This window comes from Doryrhamphus excisus, linkage group LG1, assembly GCF_037039965.1.
Source record: "Doryrhamphus excisus strain RoL-2023G ecotype Guam linkage group LG1, RoL_Dexc_Guam_v1.1, whole genome shotgun sequence".
NCBI classification, from domain to species: Eukaryota; Metazoa; Chordata; class Actinopteri; order Syngnathiformes; family Syngnathidae; genus Doryrhamphus; species Doryrhamphus excisus.
The window spans coordinates 17,659,368-17,678,118 of NC_136357.1; the positions used below are offsets into that span (position 1 = coordinate 17,659,368).

General features: G+C 41.4%; 1 protein-coding gene across 3 annotated transcripts in view; it reads left to right on the plus strand.

Moving 5' to 3' along the window:
- fbln1 (fibulin 1) overlaps window positions 1-18,751 on the plus strand; it is a 47,972-nt gene that overhangs the window by 14,638 nt on the left and 14,583 nt on the right. For 2 of the 3 annotated variants that reach the window (XM_058075375.2, XM_078791697.1), the window contains exons 15-16: window positions 12,602-12,747; window positions 12,987-13,127. In XM_058075375.2, coding sequence (XP_057931358.2) covers window positions 12,602-12,747; window positions 12,987-13,127 — 287 coding nt within the window. Of the gene's footprint in view, window positions 1-5,625; window positions 6,633-12,601; window positions 12,748-12,986; window positions 13,128-18,751 lie in introns of those variants that run through there. The other variant, XM_078791698.1, reaches the window with a different exon arrangement.

The window sequence follows — 18,751 nt, forward strand, 5'->3', positions numbered from 1 at the left end:
TGCTGCTGTTAACTTCAGTATGCATGATCCCAGCATGTACAGTGCATCCGGAAAGTATTCACAGCGCTTCACTTTTTCTACATTTTGTCATGTTACAGCCTCATTCCAAATTGTATTAATTTAATCTCTTATCTCAAAATTCTACACAAAATACTCCATTATGACAATGTGAAAAAAGGTTTTTTTGACATGTTTTGAATTTATTAAAAATAGACAACAAAAAAATCACATTTACATAAGTATTCACAGCCTTCCCTTAATACTTTGTTGATCCACCTTTGGCAGCAATTACAGCCTCAAGTCTTTTTGAATATGATCCCACAAGTTTAGCACACCTATCTTTAGGCAGTTTTGCCCATTCTTCTTTGCAATAAGTCTCAAGCTCCATCAGGTTGGATGGGAGACGTCTGTGCACAGATCTCTCCAGAGATGTTCGATCGGATTCAAGTCTGGACTCTGGCTGGGCCACTCCAGGACATTCACGGAGTGGTTCTGAAGCCAATCTTTTGAGATCTTGGCTGTGTGCTAATGTCTACTGTCTATATGGTCAAGGTACATGACCAGTCTACTGAGGTCAAGAGCGCTCTGGAGCAGGTTTTCATCCAGGATATCTCTATATATTGCTGCATTCATTTTCCTTCTATCCTGACTAGTCTGCCAGTTCCTGCTGCTGAAAAACATCCCCACAGCATGATGCTGCCACCACCATGCTTCACTGTAGGGATGGTATTGGCCTGGTGATGAGCAGTGCCTGGTTTCCTCCAAACATGGCGCCTGGCATTCACACCAAAGAGTTCAATCTTTGTCTCATCAGACCAGAGAATTTTGTTTCTCATGGTCTGAGAGTCATTCAGGTGCTTTTTGGCAAATTCCAGACGGGCTGCCATGTTCCTTTTACTAAGGAGTGGCTTTCGTCTGGCCACTCTACCATACAGGCCTGATTGGTGGATTGCTGCAGAGATGGTTGTCCTTCTGGAAGGCTCTCCTCTCTCCACAGAGGAACGCTGGAGCTCTGACAGAGTGACCATCGGGGCCTTGGTCACCTCCCTGACTAAGGCCCTTCTTCCCCGATCGCTCAGTTTAGAAGGCCGGCCAGCTCTAGGAAGAGTCCTGGTGGTTGCAAACGTCTTCCATTTACGAATAATGGAGGCCACTGTGCTCATTGGGACCTTCAAAGCAGCAGAAATGTTTCTGCTGTTTCTGCTGCCTCAAGACAATCCTGTCTCGCAGGTCTACAGACAGTTCTTTTGACTTCATGCTTGGTGTTTGTGCTCTGACATGCACAGTCAACTGTGGGACCTTATATAGACAGTTATTATATTTCCAAATCATGTCCAGTCAACTGAATTTACTGCAGGTGGACTCCAATTAAGCTGTAGAAAGATCTCAAGGATGATCAGTGGAAAAAAGATGCACCTGAGCTCAATTTTGAGCTTCATGGCAAAGGCTGTGAATACTTATGTAAATGTGATTTCTTAGTTTTCTATTTTTAATAAATTCAAAAAAAGTAAAAAAAAACTTTTTCACATTGTCATAATGCAGTATTTTGTGTAGAATTTTGAGGTAAGAGATTAATTTAATTCAGTTTGGAATGAGGCTGTAACATGACAAAATGTAGAAAAAGTGAAGCGCTGTGAATACTTTCCGGATGCACTGTATATCAAAAGAAAGTTTTTTTGACAGGGTTTCAAAATCCCAAAGTCTCTATGATGTGCGTTGTAAGCTAGCTCATATTAACTTGTTTTCTTGTGCTATAATGCACAGAGAAGGGTTTGTCACACATAAATGTTTCAGATCATCAAACTAATTGAAATATTCGTCAACAAGACAACAGAACACAAAATGCTGTTTTGAAATGAAACATTTATTATTACAGGAGAAAAAAGAAATCCAAACCTACTTGGTGCTGTGTAAAAAAAACGATTCCGAGGGATTCGGGTCAGGACTAGGCCACTCCAAGTTCTTTATTTTTTTTTTATTCAGCCATTCAGAGGTGGACTTGCTGGTGTTTTTTGAGTTATTGTCCTGCTGCAGAACTCAGATTTCCTTCAGCTTGAGGTCACCAACAGATGGCCGGACATTCACCTTCTGGACTTTTTGGTAGACAGCAGAATTCATGGTTCCATCTATCAGCAAGTCCTCCAGGCCCTGAAGCAGCAAAGCAGCCATCAAAAAACAAAAACAACCATCAAACTACCACCACCATATTTTACTGCTAGGTGTTCTTTTTCGGAAATGTGGGCGGTACCTTAACACCAGATGTAATGGAACACACACCTTCCAAAAAGTTCCACTTTTGTCTTGTCAGACATCAGACTATTTTTTCAAAGGTCCAAAATTGAGTTTCTCTCTAAATGTGGATACCATCTTCATCCTGGAAGTCTTCCGCGGCCTTATGAAGCATCATGCTGAAGAAGATCGTGAAGAGAGCTGGTTTGCGGACACAGCCTTGCTTCACCCCATTTCTGACCTGGCCATGCTGATTTTCAAGTAAAACTGCATGACCATGCTGAGGAACAGCCAAGATTTTCCAGGATCTGCCTTTAGCCTTTTCTGCTTTCAGTATCAAAAGCTCTTGTCAGGTCTATGAAGGTGACATATAGACCCTTGTTTTGTTTACGGCATTTTTCTTGGAGCTGCCAGAGCACGAAAACCATGTCGGGAGAGCCCCTGTTCGCTCTATTGTGCGATAGCTTTCACTGTTCCCAGCGAAGAGGTTTTGAAGATTGGAGTCCAGTGTTGCTCCTCTGAACTTCCAAATTTCTAGCTTTGCCACAATTCATCTGGTTTATGGCTTTTATGACCTCGAGGAGACTTGTGTTTTGCCCAGCTCCCTCTCACCAAGGTATCTGCAGGATCGCGGATTTGTTGACGAAGCAGTCTGCAACCGAAGAGGGTCTGGAAGTGTTCTGCCCAGCGGTTCAGGATGGACACCTTGTCTGTGAGGAGCGTCTGTACTATGCAGGGGGATAACCACTTGGTGGTGTGAGGGGCCATAAACTGCCTTTGTTCCTCTTTGTGGAGAAACCTAAGACTTCTTCAGAGGACTTCAGGTTGGCGGTTTTCAAGAGGGCCCAATGTGTTCCAGGACAGGCATCTGTAAGGGAGGCTCACTCTTTCAGATTCGAGTGAAGGTTGGTAGTTAGCACTGATTTCAGGCCACTGACCAGGATCTTCCTCCTTTGGGGAACTCCTTGTTTCGGCCTGGGCTTGAAGTGAAGGTCGGGCTTGCATCGTACTTGGATCAAGGATGCATTCACATTGTGTTTCAAAGTAATTGTTGTTAATATGTCAGAGTGGTTAGCATGTTGGTCACACAGTCTAGGACGGTGATTTTCAACCACTGTGCCGCGGCACACTTGTGTACCTTGAGAAACCATCAGGTGTGCCGTGAGGAATTATCCAATATCACTTTTTATAATTAACATTTATTAATCATCATTTGCAAATATTATGTCAATAGCCATTATGTCAATAGTATACATGGACCCAAATATTCCAATTGGATTTGGTTTATTTGCTCAAATGGAAAGAATTGAACAGGGATGGAATATTCCTTTAACCAATCCGATTGAGGTATCTTGTACCCGCTCAAACGGAAAGTTGTCAGGGTGCCTTCTTCTTCGTGGTGTTTTTCTTCTTCTGTTGTTTATTGGCGGTTGGCAAGCAGCTTTCGTGTGCATTACCGCCATCTGTGGAACAGAATCTAAACCCTTCTATACTTTATTCACAAGTGCAGTTTTATTAAAAAAGAAAATATATATCTATATAAAACATGTCCTGAGTTTAATTATAAAATATTAGCAAGATTGAATTTGATCTTTTCCTGTTTAAATTTATCCCGGGTGCGTTCTTTCAGCGCATGCTCAGATATGACGTAACAAGCAGATCCAGACGTTCTTCACTTTTAAAAATGGAGGCCAGCAATCGGCACTGGACTAAGCAAAGTTTGTTTTTGATTCAAACTAAATTTCAAGACTGGACAGACGAAAAACTGGCAATACGGAGTTATTCCAACAAGTGAAAGAAAAACTCGGGGAAGCCGGTATCACGTGATGTTGATGTTTACGTTTTACTGGGCATGCCCTATTGACTATTCTGTTTGATTTTCACGGCACATGTAGACAAGAGATTGGAATATTCCTTTCTATGAATACCATTGTTTCCCGAAAGGTCATTCGGAAAGAGAAAAAGTGGTGATGTAAAAACGTGGCTACTGTGGAGTGTCTGTGGTGTAAAGACTGGCAGAGCAATGTAATATTGGTCCGTGTGGCAACACCTACCTTGTTCCTCCCATAGACTTATTGATGCACGTGTGAGGTCGTGGTGACATTTTGGAACATTTTTGGTTAGTGGTGTGCCACAAGATTTTTCCAATGTAAAAAACGTTTGATTCTCCGCTCGGGCACCTCTGTGTGGAGTTTGCATGTTCTCCCCGTGCCTGCGTGGATTTTCACCAGGTACTCCGGTTTCCTCCACATTCCAAAAATCTGCATGTTAGGTTAGGCGACTCTAAATTGTCCGTTAGTGTGAATGGTTGTTTGTCCATATGTGCCCTACAAAGCAGAAAGTTACCATACTCGCCTCTGTTGGTCTGGCTGCTCAAGTTTTGGACCCTTGGATGCTCCAAACTTTGGCTTTTGGGTCAACCATTGTCAGTGCTTAGCTGGCGCTAGCTAGGTAGCTACAGCAGCTGGCACATCTCGCCAGCTATATTTAAAATGATCAAATATTGCATATTACTAAGTCAATAGTTCGTAACTGTAGCTATGAGAAAAAACTCACCCATTTACGTCATGCACATGATTGATTAGCATGGTTAGCTGGTTATATATATATTTAATAATAGAAGCGACAGACTTTTTGCCGTGCCGTGGGAGTTTCCCGTGTGATGCCGCTTCGTGTTCGTGAGGAGGTTGGTCGTATTCAACGTCCTGGGTCTGGGCCACCATGGGAAATTTGTGCATTACAAGTTCTGCACTCCACTGCAACAAGGCTGATATCGTTCCTGCTCCTTGCTTTGTTAGCATGCTAGCAAGCACTGTTGGACAAGTTAGAGAGACGCAGTGGTGCGGAGTCTGGAATCGGGTCTTTGTATCGGAGTGCCATTATTGGTGAATCAATGCAGGCTAATATATACTGAATTTTTTTTTTCGATATCGGCTTGAAATCAGTTTCTGTATCAATATCAGTACCGTATCGGGACATCCCTGGCTGGAATAGCGCTAAGGACCAAAATGATTAGCAGGTGCTTTTTAAATTTTTAAAACACATACACTAGTAGCGAAAGCTATTGTGATCTTGTGCAGTTAAGTAACATCGGGAGGTTGCCTACAGCCACAGGCCGTAAATGCAAATATCACAATAATCTCTGCATGTTGAGTTTGCTGGGGGTTGGAGAATCAGCCTTGGCATGTTTTAGAATGACGACTAAGGTATTGCGTGGCACAAAGATCGTGGCGGTCTGCATGAGCCCACTTCAAATCCCCTCACAGGTGCGAGGCTGCCCTCCACTGCATGCCATGCACGGCACAATGTGATTGACATGGTCTCTCTTTCTCTCTCTCTGCTTGTGTTGTTCTGTCTCGTCACCCCCCCCCCCCCCCATATCATCTCTCTTTGCAGTCGATGTGAACGCTTGCTTTGCAATGAGTCTGTCGAGTGCCTGGCCATGCCACTGAGAATAACCTACTACTACCTCACCTTCCCCACCAACATCCCCGTCTTCACCAACATCTTCCGCATGGGCCCCTCCCACACCGTGCCGGGCGACGACATCAACATCGCCATCACCTCGGGCAACGAGGACGGCTTCTTCAAGGCGGAGCGGGTCGCCACCGGCGGCATCATGTCGGTGGCGAGGCTTATCGACGGCCCGCGGGACTTTGAGCTGGCCGTGGAGCTGAGGCTGCGTCGCTACGGCACGCTCAGCACGTACTTGGCTAAAGTGATGGTGTTCGTCGTACAGGACGAGCCACGGGTGGTTTACAACCCCCACCTGGAATGAGGAACAACATTCGTTTCCGGTTGCTAATCATGTGATATCTTTAGTGCATGCTATGATGGCGTAAACACTCTATTTCCACACTTCACAAGTACAGTACTACGGTGCGGGAAAATATACCGTCGTTTCACATGGACACGAGGACAATAACTTTGTCGTGAATAATATAGTCATAATGAAAGTAATGAAGTTATTATACAATGAAGTTGTCATTTAACTAGAAATAAAGTCTTAAAATCAGGAGGATAATCCATCCATTCAGGGTCTCGGGGTACGCTGGAGCCTAGCCCAGCTGACTTCGGGCAAGAGGATGGGTATGCCCCCTGGACTGGTTGCCAGCCAATCGCAGACAGATGAAATGATGAAACAAATGAAGTTACACTATGAAAAAAAGTGGTAATATTATGCAAATAACACAAGGTCTTTTCTCTGTGACAAGAATATCAGAAAAAGTCTAAATTTGACAAGAAAGCAAACAGTACGGGGAAAAAAGGAATAACAGCAATTTGTCGGTAGAATAAATCCCCACATATTCCTGGTTTTATTTTCTTGGCCTTATATTGTAAATCATTATTTTTTTAACTTGCATAGAAAGTGGTTTAATGCCGTATCTGCTGTGCAAAAAATATATATACAGTGAAGAAAATAAGTATTTGAACACCCTGCTATTTTGCTATTTCTCCCACTTAGAAATCATGGAGGTGTCTGAAATTTTCATCGTAGGTGCATGTCCACTGTGAGAGAGATAAACTAAAAAGAAAAATCCAGAAATCACAATGCATGATTTTTTAACAATTTATTTGTGTGATACAGCTGCTAATAAGTATTTGAACACCTGAGAAAATGAATGTTAATATTTGGTACAGTAGCCTTTGTTTGCTATTACAGAGGTCAAACGTTTCCTGTAGTTTTTCACCAGGTTTGCACACACTGCAGGAGGGATCTTGGCCCACTCCTCCACACAGATCTTCTCTAGATCAGTCAGGTTTCTGGGCTGTCGCTGAGAAACACGGAGTTTGAGCTCCCTCCAAAGATTTTCGATTGGGTTCAGGTCTGGAGACTGGCTGGGCCATGCTAGAACCTTGATATGCTTCTTACGGAGCCACTCCTTGGTTTTCCTGGCTGTGTGCTTCGGGTCGTTGTCGTGTTGGAAGACCCAGCCACGACCCATCTTCAATGCTCTGACAGAGGGAAGGAGGTTGTTCCCCAAAATCTCACAATACACGGCCCCAGTCATCCTCTCTTTAATGCAGTGCACTCGTCCTGTCCCATGTGCAGAAAAACACCCCCAAAGCATGATGCTACCACCCCCATGCTTCACAGTAGGGATGGTGTTCTTCGGATTGTACTCTTCATTCTTCTTCCTCCAAACACGCTTATTGGAATTATGACCAAAAAGTTCTATTTTGGTCTCATCTGACCATAAAACTTTCTCCCATGACTCCTCTGTATCATCCAAATGGTCATATGCAAACTTAAGACGGGCCTTGACATGTGCTGGTTTAAGCAGGGGAACCTTTCGTGCCATGCATGATTTCACATCATGACGTCTTAGTGTATTACCTACAGTAACCTTGGAAACGGTGGTCCCAGCTCTTTTCAGGTCATTGACCAAGTCCTGTCGTGTAGTTCTGGGCTGATTCCTCACCTTTCTTAGAATCATTGAGACCCCACGAGGTGATATCTTGCATGGGGCTCCACTCCGATTGAGATTGACCGTCATGTTTAGCTTCTTCCATTTTCTAATGATAGCTCCAACAGTGGACCTTTTTTCACCAAGCTGCTTGGTAATTGCTCCGTAGCCCTTTCCAGCCTTGTGGAGGTGTACAATTTTGTCTCTGGTGTCTTTGGACAGCTCTTTGGTCTTCGCCATGTTACAAGTTAAAGTCTTACTGATTGTATGGGGTGGACAGGTGTCTTTATGCAGCTAACGACCTCAAACAGGTGCATCTGATTCAGGATGATACATGGAGTGCAGGTGGACTTCTAATGGGCAGACTAACAGGTCTTTCAGGGTCAGAATTCTAGATGATACACAGGTGTTCAAATACTTATTTGCAGCTGTATTACACAAATAAATTGTTAAAAAATCATGCATTGTGATTTCTGGATTTTTCTTTTTAGTTTATCTCTCTCACAGTGGACATGCACCTACGATGAAAATTTCAGACCCCTCCATGATTTCTAAGTGGGAGAAATAGCAAAATAGCAGGGTGTTCAAATACTTATTTTCTTCACTGTAGGTCTTGAAAAGTAACCCCTAGAATAGGGGTCTCAAACTCAATTTACCTGGGGGCCACTGGAGCTAGGGTCTGGGCAAGGCTGGGCCGCATCAGGTTTTCAAAAAAAAAACAAAAAAAAACGCATTTATTAAAAACAGAAAAATATACAAACTTTTTCAGTGCTTTGGTTCCGATTTTCTACAATAAAAGCTCTGATAAAACATTCCACTGTTCTCAAATATCTTAATTTTTATTTTTCTGCACAAAATGAAAAATAAATAAACAAATCAAGAATAAAGAAAATCAATCAATCAGTAATAAATAAATATAATAATAATAAAACAGCAAATAATAAAAACTTAAGAAACCACATATAGTTGGTGGGTAGACAAATTATTTTTTCAGATTAAAATGAACAAAGCATTATTAGAGCCCTGTAGACATGACAAAACACGACTATAGTCACATTTATACTCTTTTTATTTACAACATATTGCGCAACTGCAGGGTCTTGAGACACATGCTAACTCGCAAACTAGAGAGCTAGCGACCTAAACGGTAGCCTTCAAGTTATTTCCTTTAAACTTAAATAGCCAAAAACTTACCACTTCCACACGCATAGGGAGGATAACTATTAACAGTTATTTAACCTTTAACATGAACATTAATCAAACGTAATAATTTTCATATCAAGGCGGGGGCCTCAAACTAGTGTCCTGCGGGCCACATTTGGCCCACGAGCCGCGTGTTTGAAACCCCTGCCCTAGAATAAAGTGGTTTATTATGACAATAAAAGTAAGTTAGTATACAAGTAAGTATGGAATCTTGCACATTTAATAGAAACATGCACAGCATTGTGCAAAAATAAAGTCTCAAAATGAAAAAAAATCTGAATTTTACAAGCAAGAAAAGTACATAATTGTACAGAATTGTTTACACATTTTTCCTCAATCTTAACAGGAAGATATAAAATAATGAAGGCATGATATTAAAACTTTGTTCCATTTAAGGTGAATCAATTTGCAATTTTCCTGAATTGCATGGAAATAATGGCATTGAAGCTGTCATAAAGGCGTCATTTCACAGGAATAACATCAATATGAAAAGGGCTTCATTTTAACTCCCCCCCCATATAATCTATCATTCCAGAGCTTTGCCATATACATCAATACATGAATTATATAGAACTGCACTGATCACATAACATAATCTGCATATGTCGCCTCATGCACCGTAAGATAACACATCATTGACAGTCCATCACGTGGTTGATGTCTTTTTAGAAATAAATAGATCCACTTGAATGTATCTAGTAGGAAGTTGGGCCTCCAAATAGCCGCTAGGTGGCGCAATAAGTCAGGGTAATTCCTCAGAGTGGGAGGTCTGTCAAGTAGCCTCCAACATGTGATGATGTGATGTACTTGGTGTGGTGGTTAAGTGGTTTTCTAATAAAATAGAAATAAGGCAAGTAAGATGGACTCCTTCTTTATGACCTAGGGTGAAATTTAATTTATAAAAAAAAAGATAAAAACTGAAGACATACAAAAGTAAATGCACTTTTACTGTGTTTTAAGCACACTAGGTTGATACTAGGGGTGTTCCAAAAGTTTAGGCTAGACAGGCCGTCCAAATGCTATACAGCAGGGGTCTCAAACTCAATTTACTTGGGGGCCACTGGAGCTAGGGTCTGGGTGAGACTGGGCCGCATCAGGTTTTACAAAAAAAAAAAACCCAAAAAACACATTTATTAAAAATGAATAAACTTTGCTTTGGTTCCGATTTTCTACAATAAAAGCTCTGACAAAATATTCCACTGTTCTCAAATATCTTCATTTTTATTTTTCTACACAAAATAAGATGAAAAATAAATAAACAAATCAAAAATAAAGAAAATCTATCAATTAGTAATAAATAAATAAAAATAACAATAATAATAATAAAATGGCAAATAATAAAAACTTAAGAAACCACATATAGTTGGTGGGTAGAAAAATTATTTTTTTCAGATTAAAATGAACAAAGCATTATTAGGGCCCTGTAGACATGACAAAACACGACTATAGTCACATTTATACTCTTTTTATTTACAACATATTGCGCAACTGCAGGGTCTTGAGACACATGCTAACTCGCAAACTAGAGACTTAGCGACCTAAACGGTAGCCTTCAAGTTATTTCCTTTAAACTTAAAAAGCCAAAAACTCACCACTTCCACACGAATAGGGAGGATAATTATAAACAGTTATTTAACCTTTAACATGAATAATCAAACGTAATAATTTTTTCTGGGTACATGATACCATACAGCATCCATATCAAACTTGCGCGGGCCGCACTAACATTAAACTTTCATAGTTCAAGGCGGGGGGCCTCAAACTAGTGTCCTGCGGGCCACATTTGGCCTGCGGGCCATGTGTTTGAGACCCCTGCTATACAGGGTAGAGATATATAAATGGCTTATAATAACTGTCAGTTCCATAAGGATGCCCCCTCTTCCGAATAGGAACAGAGGATATCCTTAAAATAAATTCCTAGCGGTGTGCAGGGAATTTTTTTTTTTCTTCCGCTTTGACTTTTTGAGTTATAAGACTCTGGGATCTGGACAATTTGTGGTCCGGCAGCATCACCGCGCTCTGAATGAATGATGCCCATGCCGTGTTTGTGTTGGGCCGTTATCAACGTGCCAACTATAAATAATAATTACCAAAAATAATAAAAAGGTTTGACCAGAGGAGCCGCGTCCAAGAAAGTCTTGTTTTTCTTTTCTGGTCTGTAAGTACCAAAGGGGGGGTGGGGGTGTTATGGATTTTCCACGTGGGGCTCAAGACACCCTCCTCCAAAAACCAGTTCACATGCAGACAAATGGTTGTAAAAGACGGTGTAATTAACACTCTAGCTTGGCTTTGACTGTGCGTAAAAGGGCGGCTTCATCCTGGGCCATTATCTTCTCATCAATTCACCTCAGCAGAGCCTCCACCACGTCCTCCAAGGAGCCCTCGCTTGGGTCTCCGTGCAGCTCGGGCCGTGCTAGTGTAAACCAGGAGAACATTTTGTGGGTTTGGCACGGGACATTGCAAAACTTGGATCCAGCCACTAATTGCTAATCACAAGCCCCTACCGGCTTGTTGGATTACGTACGTACAGTTCTCTCTGTATCGGCACGAAGCAGGCCTATAGGCCACGGGTCACCTGGGAAGGTCACCCTCACATCCACAGACTGGAATTAGCACTTTAGCTGCACCTAAACATGGCAACCCATAGCAACAGATGTTATTTCATACGGTTATTCATTCATTCATTTTCTACCGCTTTTCCGCTTTTTCCACATATGGGTGGGAAGAAGGCTTTCTTTTGTTTCTTTGTTTTTTATTTTTATTTTTATTTTTATTTTTATTTTTATTTTTATTTTTATTTTTATTTTTATTTTTATTTTTATTTTTATTTTTATTTTTATTTTTTATTTTCTTCTTGTTTTCTTGTTTTCTTTTTTTCTTTTTTTCTTTTAATGGTGGTAATTGTTTTAATTTTGTAAAGCACTCTGTGTTGCGTGTCTTTGCAGGAAAAGTGCAAATAAAGTTGATTTGATATAGACAAACAACCATTCACACTCACATTCATACCTATGGACAATTTGGAGTGGCCAATTAACCTAGCATGTTTTTGGAATGTGGGAGGAAACCGGAGTACTCGGAGAAAACCCACGCATGCATGGGGAGAACATGCAAACTCCACACAGAGATGGCTGAGGGTGGAATTGAACCATGGTCTCCTAGCCGTGAGGTCTGCGTGCTAACCACTCGTCCACCGTGCCGCCCTCCAGTTATTGTGTTCTTTAATAAAAAGTATTAAATGAGCTTCAATCAATAGTTTGTAGTCTGTATGAAATAAACAAAACTTTAAATAATAAAATGGGAGCTGCCTTTTGGAGAGATGCCGGGGGGGGGCGGGGGGGGGGGGGTTGTCTATCACAATTTGGGAGGCTTTTCGAAACACTCCCATGGCTCATAAATCCTCCACACGAGATTAAGGGATGAAAAGCCGGGATGCCCCTAGAATCCACATATTTTCCCAGGTTATGGATCATTCCTTGCGACTGTCATCATTTGTCTCCTGCTGGAGCTGAAGGTTGTCCTTCCTACATGAGCTTTGGTTATTTTTCTTCCAAATCCGCTAGACTTTGAATGTTGCATCAAGTAAGCCTGCTGGAATTTTGTCAGAATGTGTAAAGATGCCCTTAAGGACCACCAAAGTCAAACAAAATTCATTTTTCCTTGCTAAAAATGACATTCAGTTGTTATATTTTGGCGGCTTATTATAAGTTAATCGTTGTTAATAATACAATATTATGTTCCACGTTGTTTGTTTTCTCCTCAAGATCAGCAAGGCTTGAGCGCTCCGACCCGATCCGATGCATCAAATCCTGCCAGCCCAACGACGTGGCCTGCATCCTGGACGATACTCACTCTGTGTCCCACACCTTCATCTCCCTGCCAACCTTCAGAGAATTCACCAGGGCGGAGGGTATGCTCTTTAACCTGATACTACTTCTCTTTGGAGTATTGCTTTTGAAGTACTACTATGTGTCATTCAAACTTTTCCATGGGAATCGCTGACATCCACAGTGGAAGCCTGCATTCGGCCAGCATGAAGAGTTTGAGATCTTTTGAACCTTCTTGGGACTTTTCCTTAACAGGCCTCGCTTTTTACTTCAGTTCCTTGAAAAAAAAGAAGTGATGAGTTCTTTTTTTCCCCCCCAACAGAAATTGTTTTCCTGAGAACCACGGTGCCGGCTTACGGCACCTACCGTCTGGGCAGCTACGACGTCAAGTTCAACATCCTGGATGGCAACGTGGAGAACGCGTTCGACATCATCAAGCGAGTGGAGAACGGGATGTATGTGGGTGAGTGACGCTCTCTGATTACGTACTTTCATAAACAAAAAATTCCTGCAAAGTAGGATCCCTTAAGGGACTATTTAGAGCAGGGGTGTCAAACATGCGGCCCGCGGGCCAAACATGGCCCGCAGGACACTACTTTGAGGCCCACCGCCTTGATATGAAAGTTTAATGTTAGTGCGGCCCGCGCAAGTTTGATATGGATGCTGTATGGTATCATGTACCCAGAAAAAATTATTACGTTTGATTCATGTTCATGTTAAAGGTTAAATAACTGTTAATAGTTATCCTCCCTATCCGTGTGGAAGTGGTAAGTTTTTGGCTATTTAAGTTTAAAGGAAATAACTTGAAGGCTAGTTTAGGTCGCTAGCTCTCTAGTTTGCGAGTTAGCATGTGTCTCAAGACCCTGCAGTTGCGCAATATGTTGTAAATAAAAAGAATATAAATGTGACTATAGTCGTGTTTTGTCATGTCTACACGGCTCTAATAATGCTTTGTTCATTTTAATCTGAAAAAAATAATTTGTCTACCCACCAACTATATGTGGTTTCTTAAGTTTTTATTATTTGCCGTTTTATTATTATTATATTTATTTATTACTGTGATTGATTTTCTTTATTCTTGATTTGTTTATTTATTTTTCATCTTATTTTGTGCAGAAAAATAAAAATTAAGATATTTGAGAACAGTGGAATGTTTTATCAGAGCTTTTCTTGTAGAAAATCGGAACCAAAGCAAAGTTTATTCATTTTTCTGTTTTTAATAAATGCGTTTTTTTGTTTTTTTTGGAAAACCTGATGCGGCCCAGCCTCACCCAGACCCTAGCTCCAGTGGCCCCCAGGGAAATTGAGTTTGAGACCCCTGATTTAGAGCATACAAAACCTGTTTACATATTATTAGAGTCTCTATACATAAACTAACACCCCTATAGTCACCTTTACACTGCAATTACCCAATATAGTATCAATAATAAGAAAGAATAAGCCATTTAGGACAGGAATAAGACTTGTGTTGCTGCAAATGTGTTCCAATCTTAGGAGAGCTGAGTGATGTTGCGGACAGGAAGTGACGCTTGGGGGTTCAGAGTTCAGTTTTAGCTTGCTTGTTTGTTATGGCTGCAACACTGTTCTGTGTTAGAGATTATTGTGCCTGTCGTGAGATAAGTGAAACCTGTTCTAAAAAGTCGTTGTTGCAGCACTCAAGTCTGGTGCTTGTGTGTCTCAACAAACATTACAGTAACATTACTGACATCGAGTGGCCAGTGTCGAATACTATATCATCACAAGGTATGTGAATATTTATCTTTTTTGGCATTTTCATGGTTAAGTGATCCGAAATACAAACATAAGGCATCCAAAAGACATGTTGTGATATGTAGTATTCAACTCTGGTCACTAGTTGTCAGTAATGTTACATTAATGGAAGCTACACCAGGAAGTACTGTCTGGAGGGCTGCAATAATGCATTTAGAAGGTGGTTTTCTATGCCAAAGTACAAAAATCCATCCCTTTTTTATGTTGCTTGTCCTCCCCAGGGTCATGGGGGTAAAAAAAAATCTTTCTTATAAATAAATTCATTTATAACAATCCAGCCTGGAACCAATTAACCATGATAAATGAGATGACTGTACCATGGTATTTCCAGAAGTTAAAAATGACCCCCCAACCCCTTTACTATGTTGTTGAATTTTTCTGTATGCAACGTGGCTTCACCCGACAACCCTGTAGATCAGGGGTCTCAAGCTCAATTTACTTGGGGGCCACTGGAGCTCGGGTCTGGGCGAGACTGGGCCGCATCAGGTTTTCCAAAAAAAAAAAAAACAAAAAAACGCATTTATTAAAAACAAAAAAATTAAAAAAATTTGCTTTGGTTCCAATTTTCTACAATAAAAGCTCTGATAAAACATTCCACTGTTCTCAAATATCTTACTTTTTAGTTTTCTACACAAAATAAGATGAAAAATAAATAAACTAATCAAGAATAAAGAAAATCAATCAATCAGTAATAAATAAATAAACATAATAATAATAATAATAAAACGGCAAATAATAAAAACTTAAGAAACCACATATAGTTGGTGGGTAGACAAATTATTTTTTTCAGATTAAAATGAACAAAGCATTATTACAGCTCTGTAGACATGACAAAACACGACTATAGTCACATTTATACTCTTTTTATTTACAACATATTGCGCAACTGCAGGGTCTTGAGACACATGCTAACTCGCTAACTAGAGAGCTAGCGACCTAAACGGTAGCCTTCAAGTTATTTCCTTTAAACTTAAATAGCCAAAAACTTACCACTTCCACACGGATAGGGAGGATAACTATTAACAGTTATTTAACCTTTAACATGAACATGAATCAAACGTAATAATTTTTTCTGGGTACATGATACCATACAGCATCCATATCAAACTTGCGCGGGCCGCACTAACAATAAACTTTCATATCTAGGCGGGGGCCTCAAACTAGTGTCCTGCGGGCCACATTTTGCCCGCGGGCCACGTGTTTGAGACCCCTGCTGTAGATCCTTCCACATGAATTCACAAAACAAATGTTTTACTTTGCAAATCAAACTCTTATGTGCGAATTGGGCCAGGACAAAAGCAAGGCGGATGTTTGAGTGCATGTGACACAGGTCATTACGGTCGTGCCACCGCGCCGGCACGACCGTAGCTGTCATCATGGAGCCTTTGGAGCGGTTGTCCTCGCAGCGGCTCCGTCTCGCCAAATATTTGGCACGGGCTTTCACTGCTTTGCGGTCCAAGGGAGCAACATTTTATTCAATTCATGGCTCCATTCTTCCCCTCCGATGTGGATCGTATGTATGATGTTCATTTAAGATTGCCAAACAGCTCACTGCTCCTTTTTTTATTTTTTTTTATTTTTACAATGCTCATTGTTGTTGGGGTGGAGGCCATCATCAGCCCTTGGTTGAGTATCTGCTGAAGTGAAGCCAAGGATGACACATTGCTGGGCACTTTGTTTTGCTTGTGTGCTGAGATGCAGGATGGGTAGATGGATGGATGGATGGATGGATGGATGGATGGATGGATAGATGGAAGAACGGGCTTTCAGCATGCACATCTGTCTTGAGAGAATGTGACTGGTTAAGGCTCTGTTGTGGCCGCAGACAACTATGCATGTCTCTTGTACACTTGTGCAGAAGCAGATGTGCGCTTAGTCACTCAAGCGAAGATGACCGAGCTGTTTTATGAGGCGACTTAAAGCAGGACCGTTTGTTCCGGGGCGCCCCCTACAACTGAGAAGTGCAATTATTGTTGTGAATAAAAAGCAACAGCAACAGTAAATGAGGATTTGTTGACATGTTGAGTCTTGAACCAGTCATGATGTGCTATATATATCACTATATTGACACTTACTATGGTACCCATTATGTCATTGGATGCTCATATCACCTTGTACTTCGGTACGAGGTACATTATTAAAAAAAAAATAATAATAAAAAAAAACCTTAAACTGTATTATAGAAAGCAGGAAGTGAACAAATGTAACAGTTAGTGATTGTAAAAGTACCAGATGGAGGGTTAGGATTTAATAAGCTTTGCTTCTTCCTACTCCTTTTGGACATGTGGAACTGGGAACTGATTATGGGATGCACTCAATTGTAATCTGATGCATGTTCAAATGAAATAAAACCATTACCATTACCGTTAGGTTAAGTTAGGTAGCATCATTACATCATTCATTTAGCTAGTTTCATGCTTCAGAAAATGCTAAATTTAGGCCAAGAAAAGGTACAATTTGCTTGCATATGCATATTTCAACTAAAGATTTGTCATATTGAACCACAAAACATTCATTCATTCATTCATTTTCTACCGCTTTCCCTCACAAGGGTTGCAAAGGGTGCTGGAGCCTATCCCAGCTGTCTTTGGGCGAGAGGCAGGGTACACCCTGGACTGGTGGCCACAGCCAATCACAGGGCACATATAGACAAACAACCATTCACACTCACATTCATACCTATGGACAATTTGGAGTCACCAATTAACCTAGCATGTTTTTGGAATGTGGGAGGAAACCGCATGCACGGGGAGAACATGCAAACTCCATGGGATGGCTCAAAACACTCGTTGCAAAACCGTTCTTTTGTGATGTCACAGAGGGATGGATTTCCTTATATGGTTCATAGTTGGGAAGCACTTGGGGCGTGTGACCAATCACAGAGTGAGCATGCCCTGAGGAGGGCTGCGGGCGGAATAAATTAAAACAAACCGTTTTGGCAGGAAGCACAAATCTAAGGAAGTACAGCTGGAAAAGTTTTCTATGCGGGTTATTGTGTGTAGCTGCTCTATAGGAGTCCACAACTCAATACAAAGGGTCAAAAAATGAGCATAATGGTTCCCCTTTAAGACTATAAGAATGAGTTTTTCTCTTCTTGTCTTCTTGTTATAACAGCTAAAGTGCTAACGTGACTGCTAATTTTGACCGCATTATAATGCTTAGCTGGTGTATTCGTAAAAAAATGATGAAACTGTCAGAGTTTGGCGGTTTATTTTAATATGAAGAAAATCAAAATTACTCCCACCTCTGTACCTGACTGATGCCTAGTGGGCAGAATTTTACTTCAAGATGTGTCCCAAATTTTATTTTTAAAACGGCGGTTGAGTGGTTAGCACGCAGACCTCACAGCTAGGAGACCAGGGTTCAATTCCACCCTCGGCCATCTTCTGTGTGGAGTTTGCGTGTTCTCCCCCATGCATGCGTGGGTTTTCTCCGGGTACTCCGGTTTCCTCCCACATTCCAAAAACATGCTAGGTTAATTGGCCACTCCAAATTGTCCATAGGTATGAATGTGAGTGTGAATGGTTGTTTGACTATATGTGCCCTGTGATTGGCTGGCCACCAGTCCAGGGTGTAGAAAAGCGGTAGAAAATGAATGAATGAATGAAAATGGTGGCACTTCCTGTGTATACGCTTCTGTCTCTTAACACTAAATATGATGTTAGTCGCCACCATTGTCTTTACTGTATGAGTTCATCCTCGTTCATCTAGTGGAGGCCGTTCGGTTTTAAGAGGGAAAGAGCAAATAAGTACAGAAGAAGTAATCCCGGGTCACTTAGCTTCATGTGGCTTTGGACGTATTGTTCCGTTTCCCCCAGGCAAGGAGGCCTCAGTGTCTCGTCGAACTTTAGAGCACTTAAAGCGGCGACCACATGAAAGGCTTGTCTGTGCCGAGCCCCCCCTCTCTCTCCCCAGGCCCGCCGGATGCTGATTGGATGCAGCTCTTGCATGTTGACACCAGTTGGCCATCATGAACAACAACAAAAAAAAACTCAAATGGAGGTTACTTTGATTTGAGTGAGCTGGTGCTTTAAAAGGCAGATTCTGCCGTTGCGTAAGAGTAAGACTGACGTGTCGCTTAAGGAAGCTGGCTTTCCAGTACCTCCTGCGTCTCGCCGGGAAGATCTCAGACACGGGGGCTCCAGCTCATGAACAAGTGCATGAAATCAAACTCACTTTGCTCGTTATTTTTGGCCCCTTTTTTGTTTTTAAAAAGGGACAAAAGAAGCAATTAGGATTCATCGCGAACATAAAACGGGGGCGCCATTTGCTGACTTTTGTCTTTTCCATCCATCCTGCACGCACGCATTAGACGCC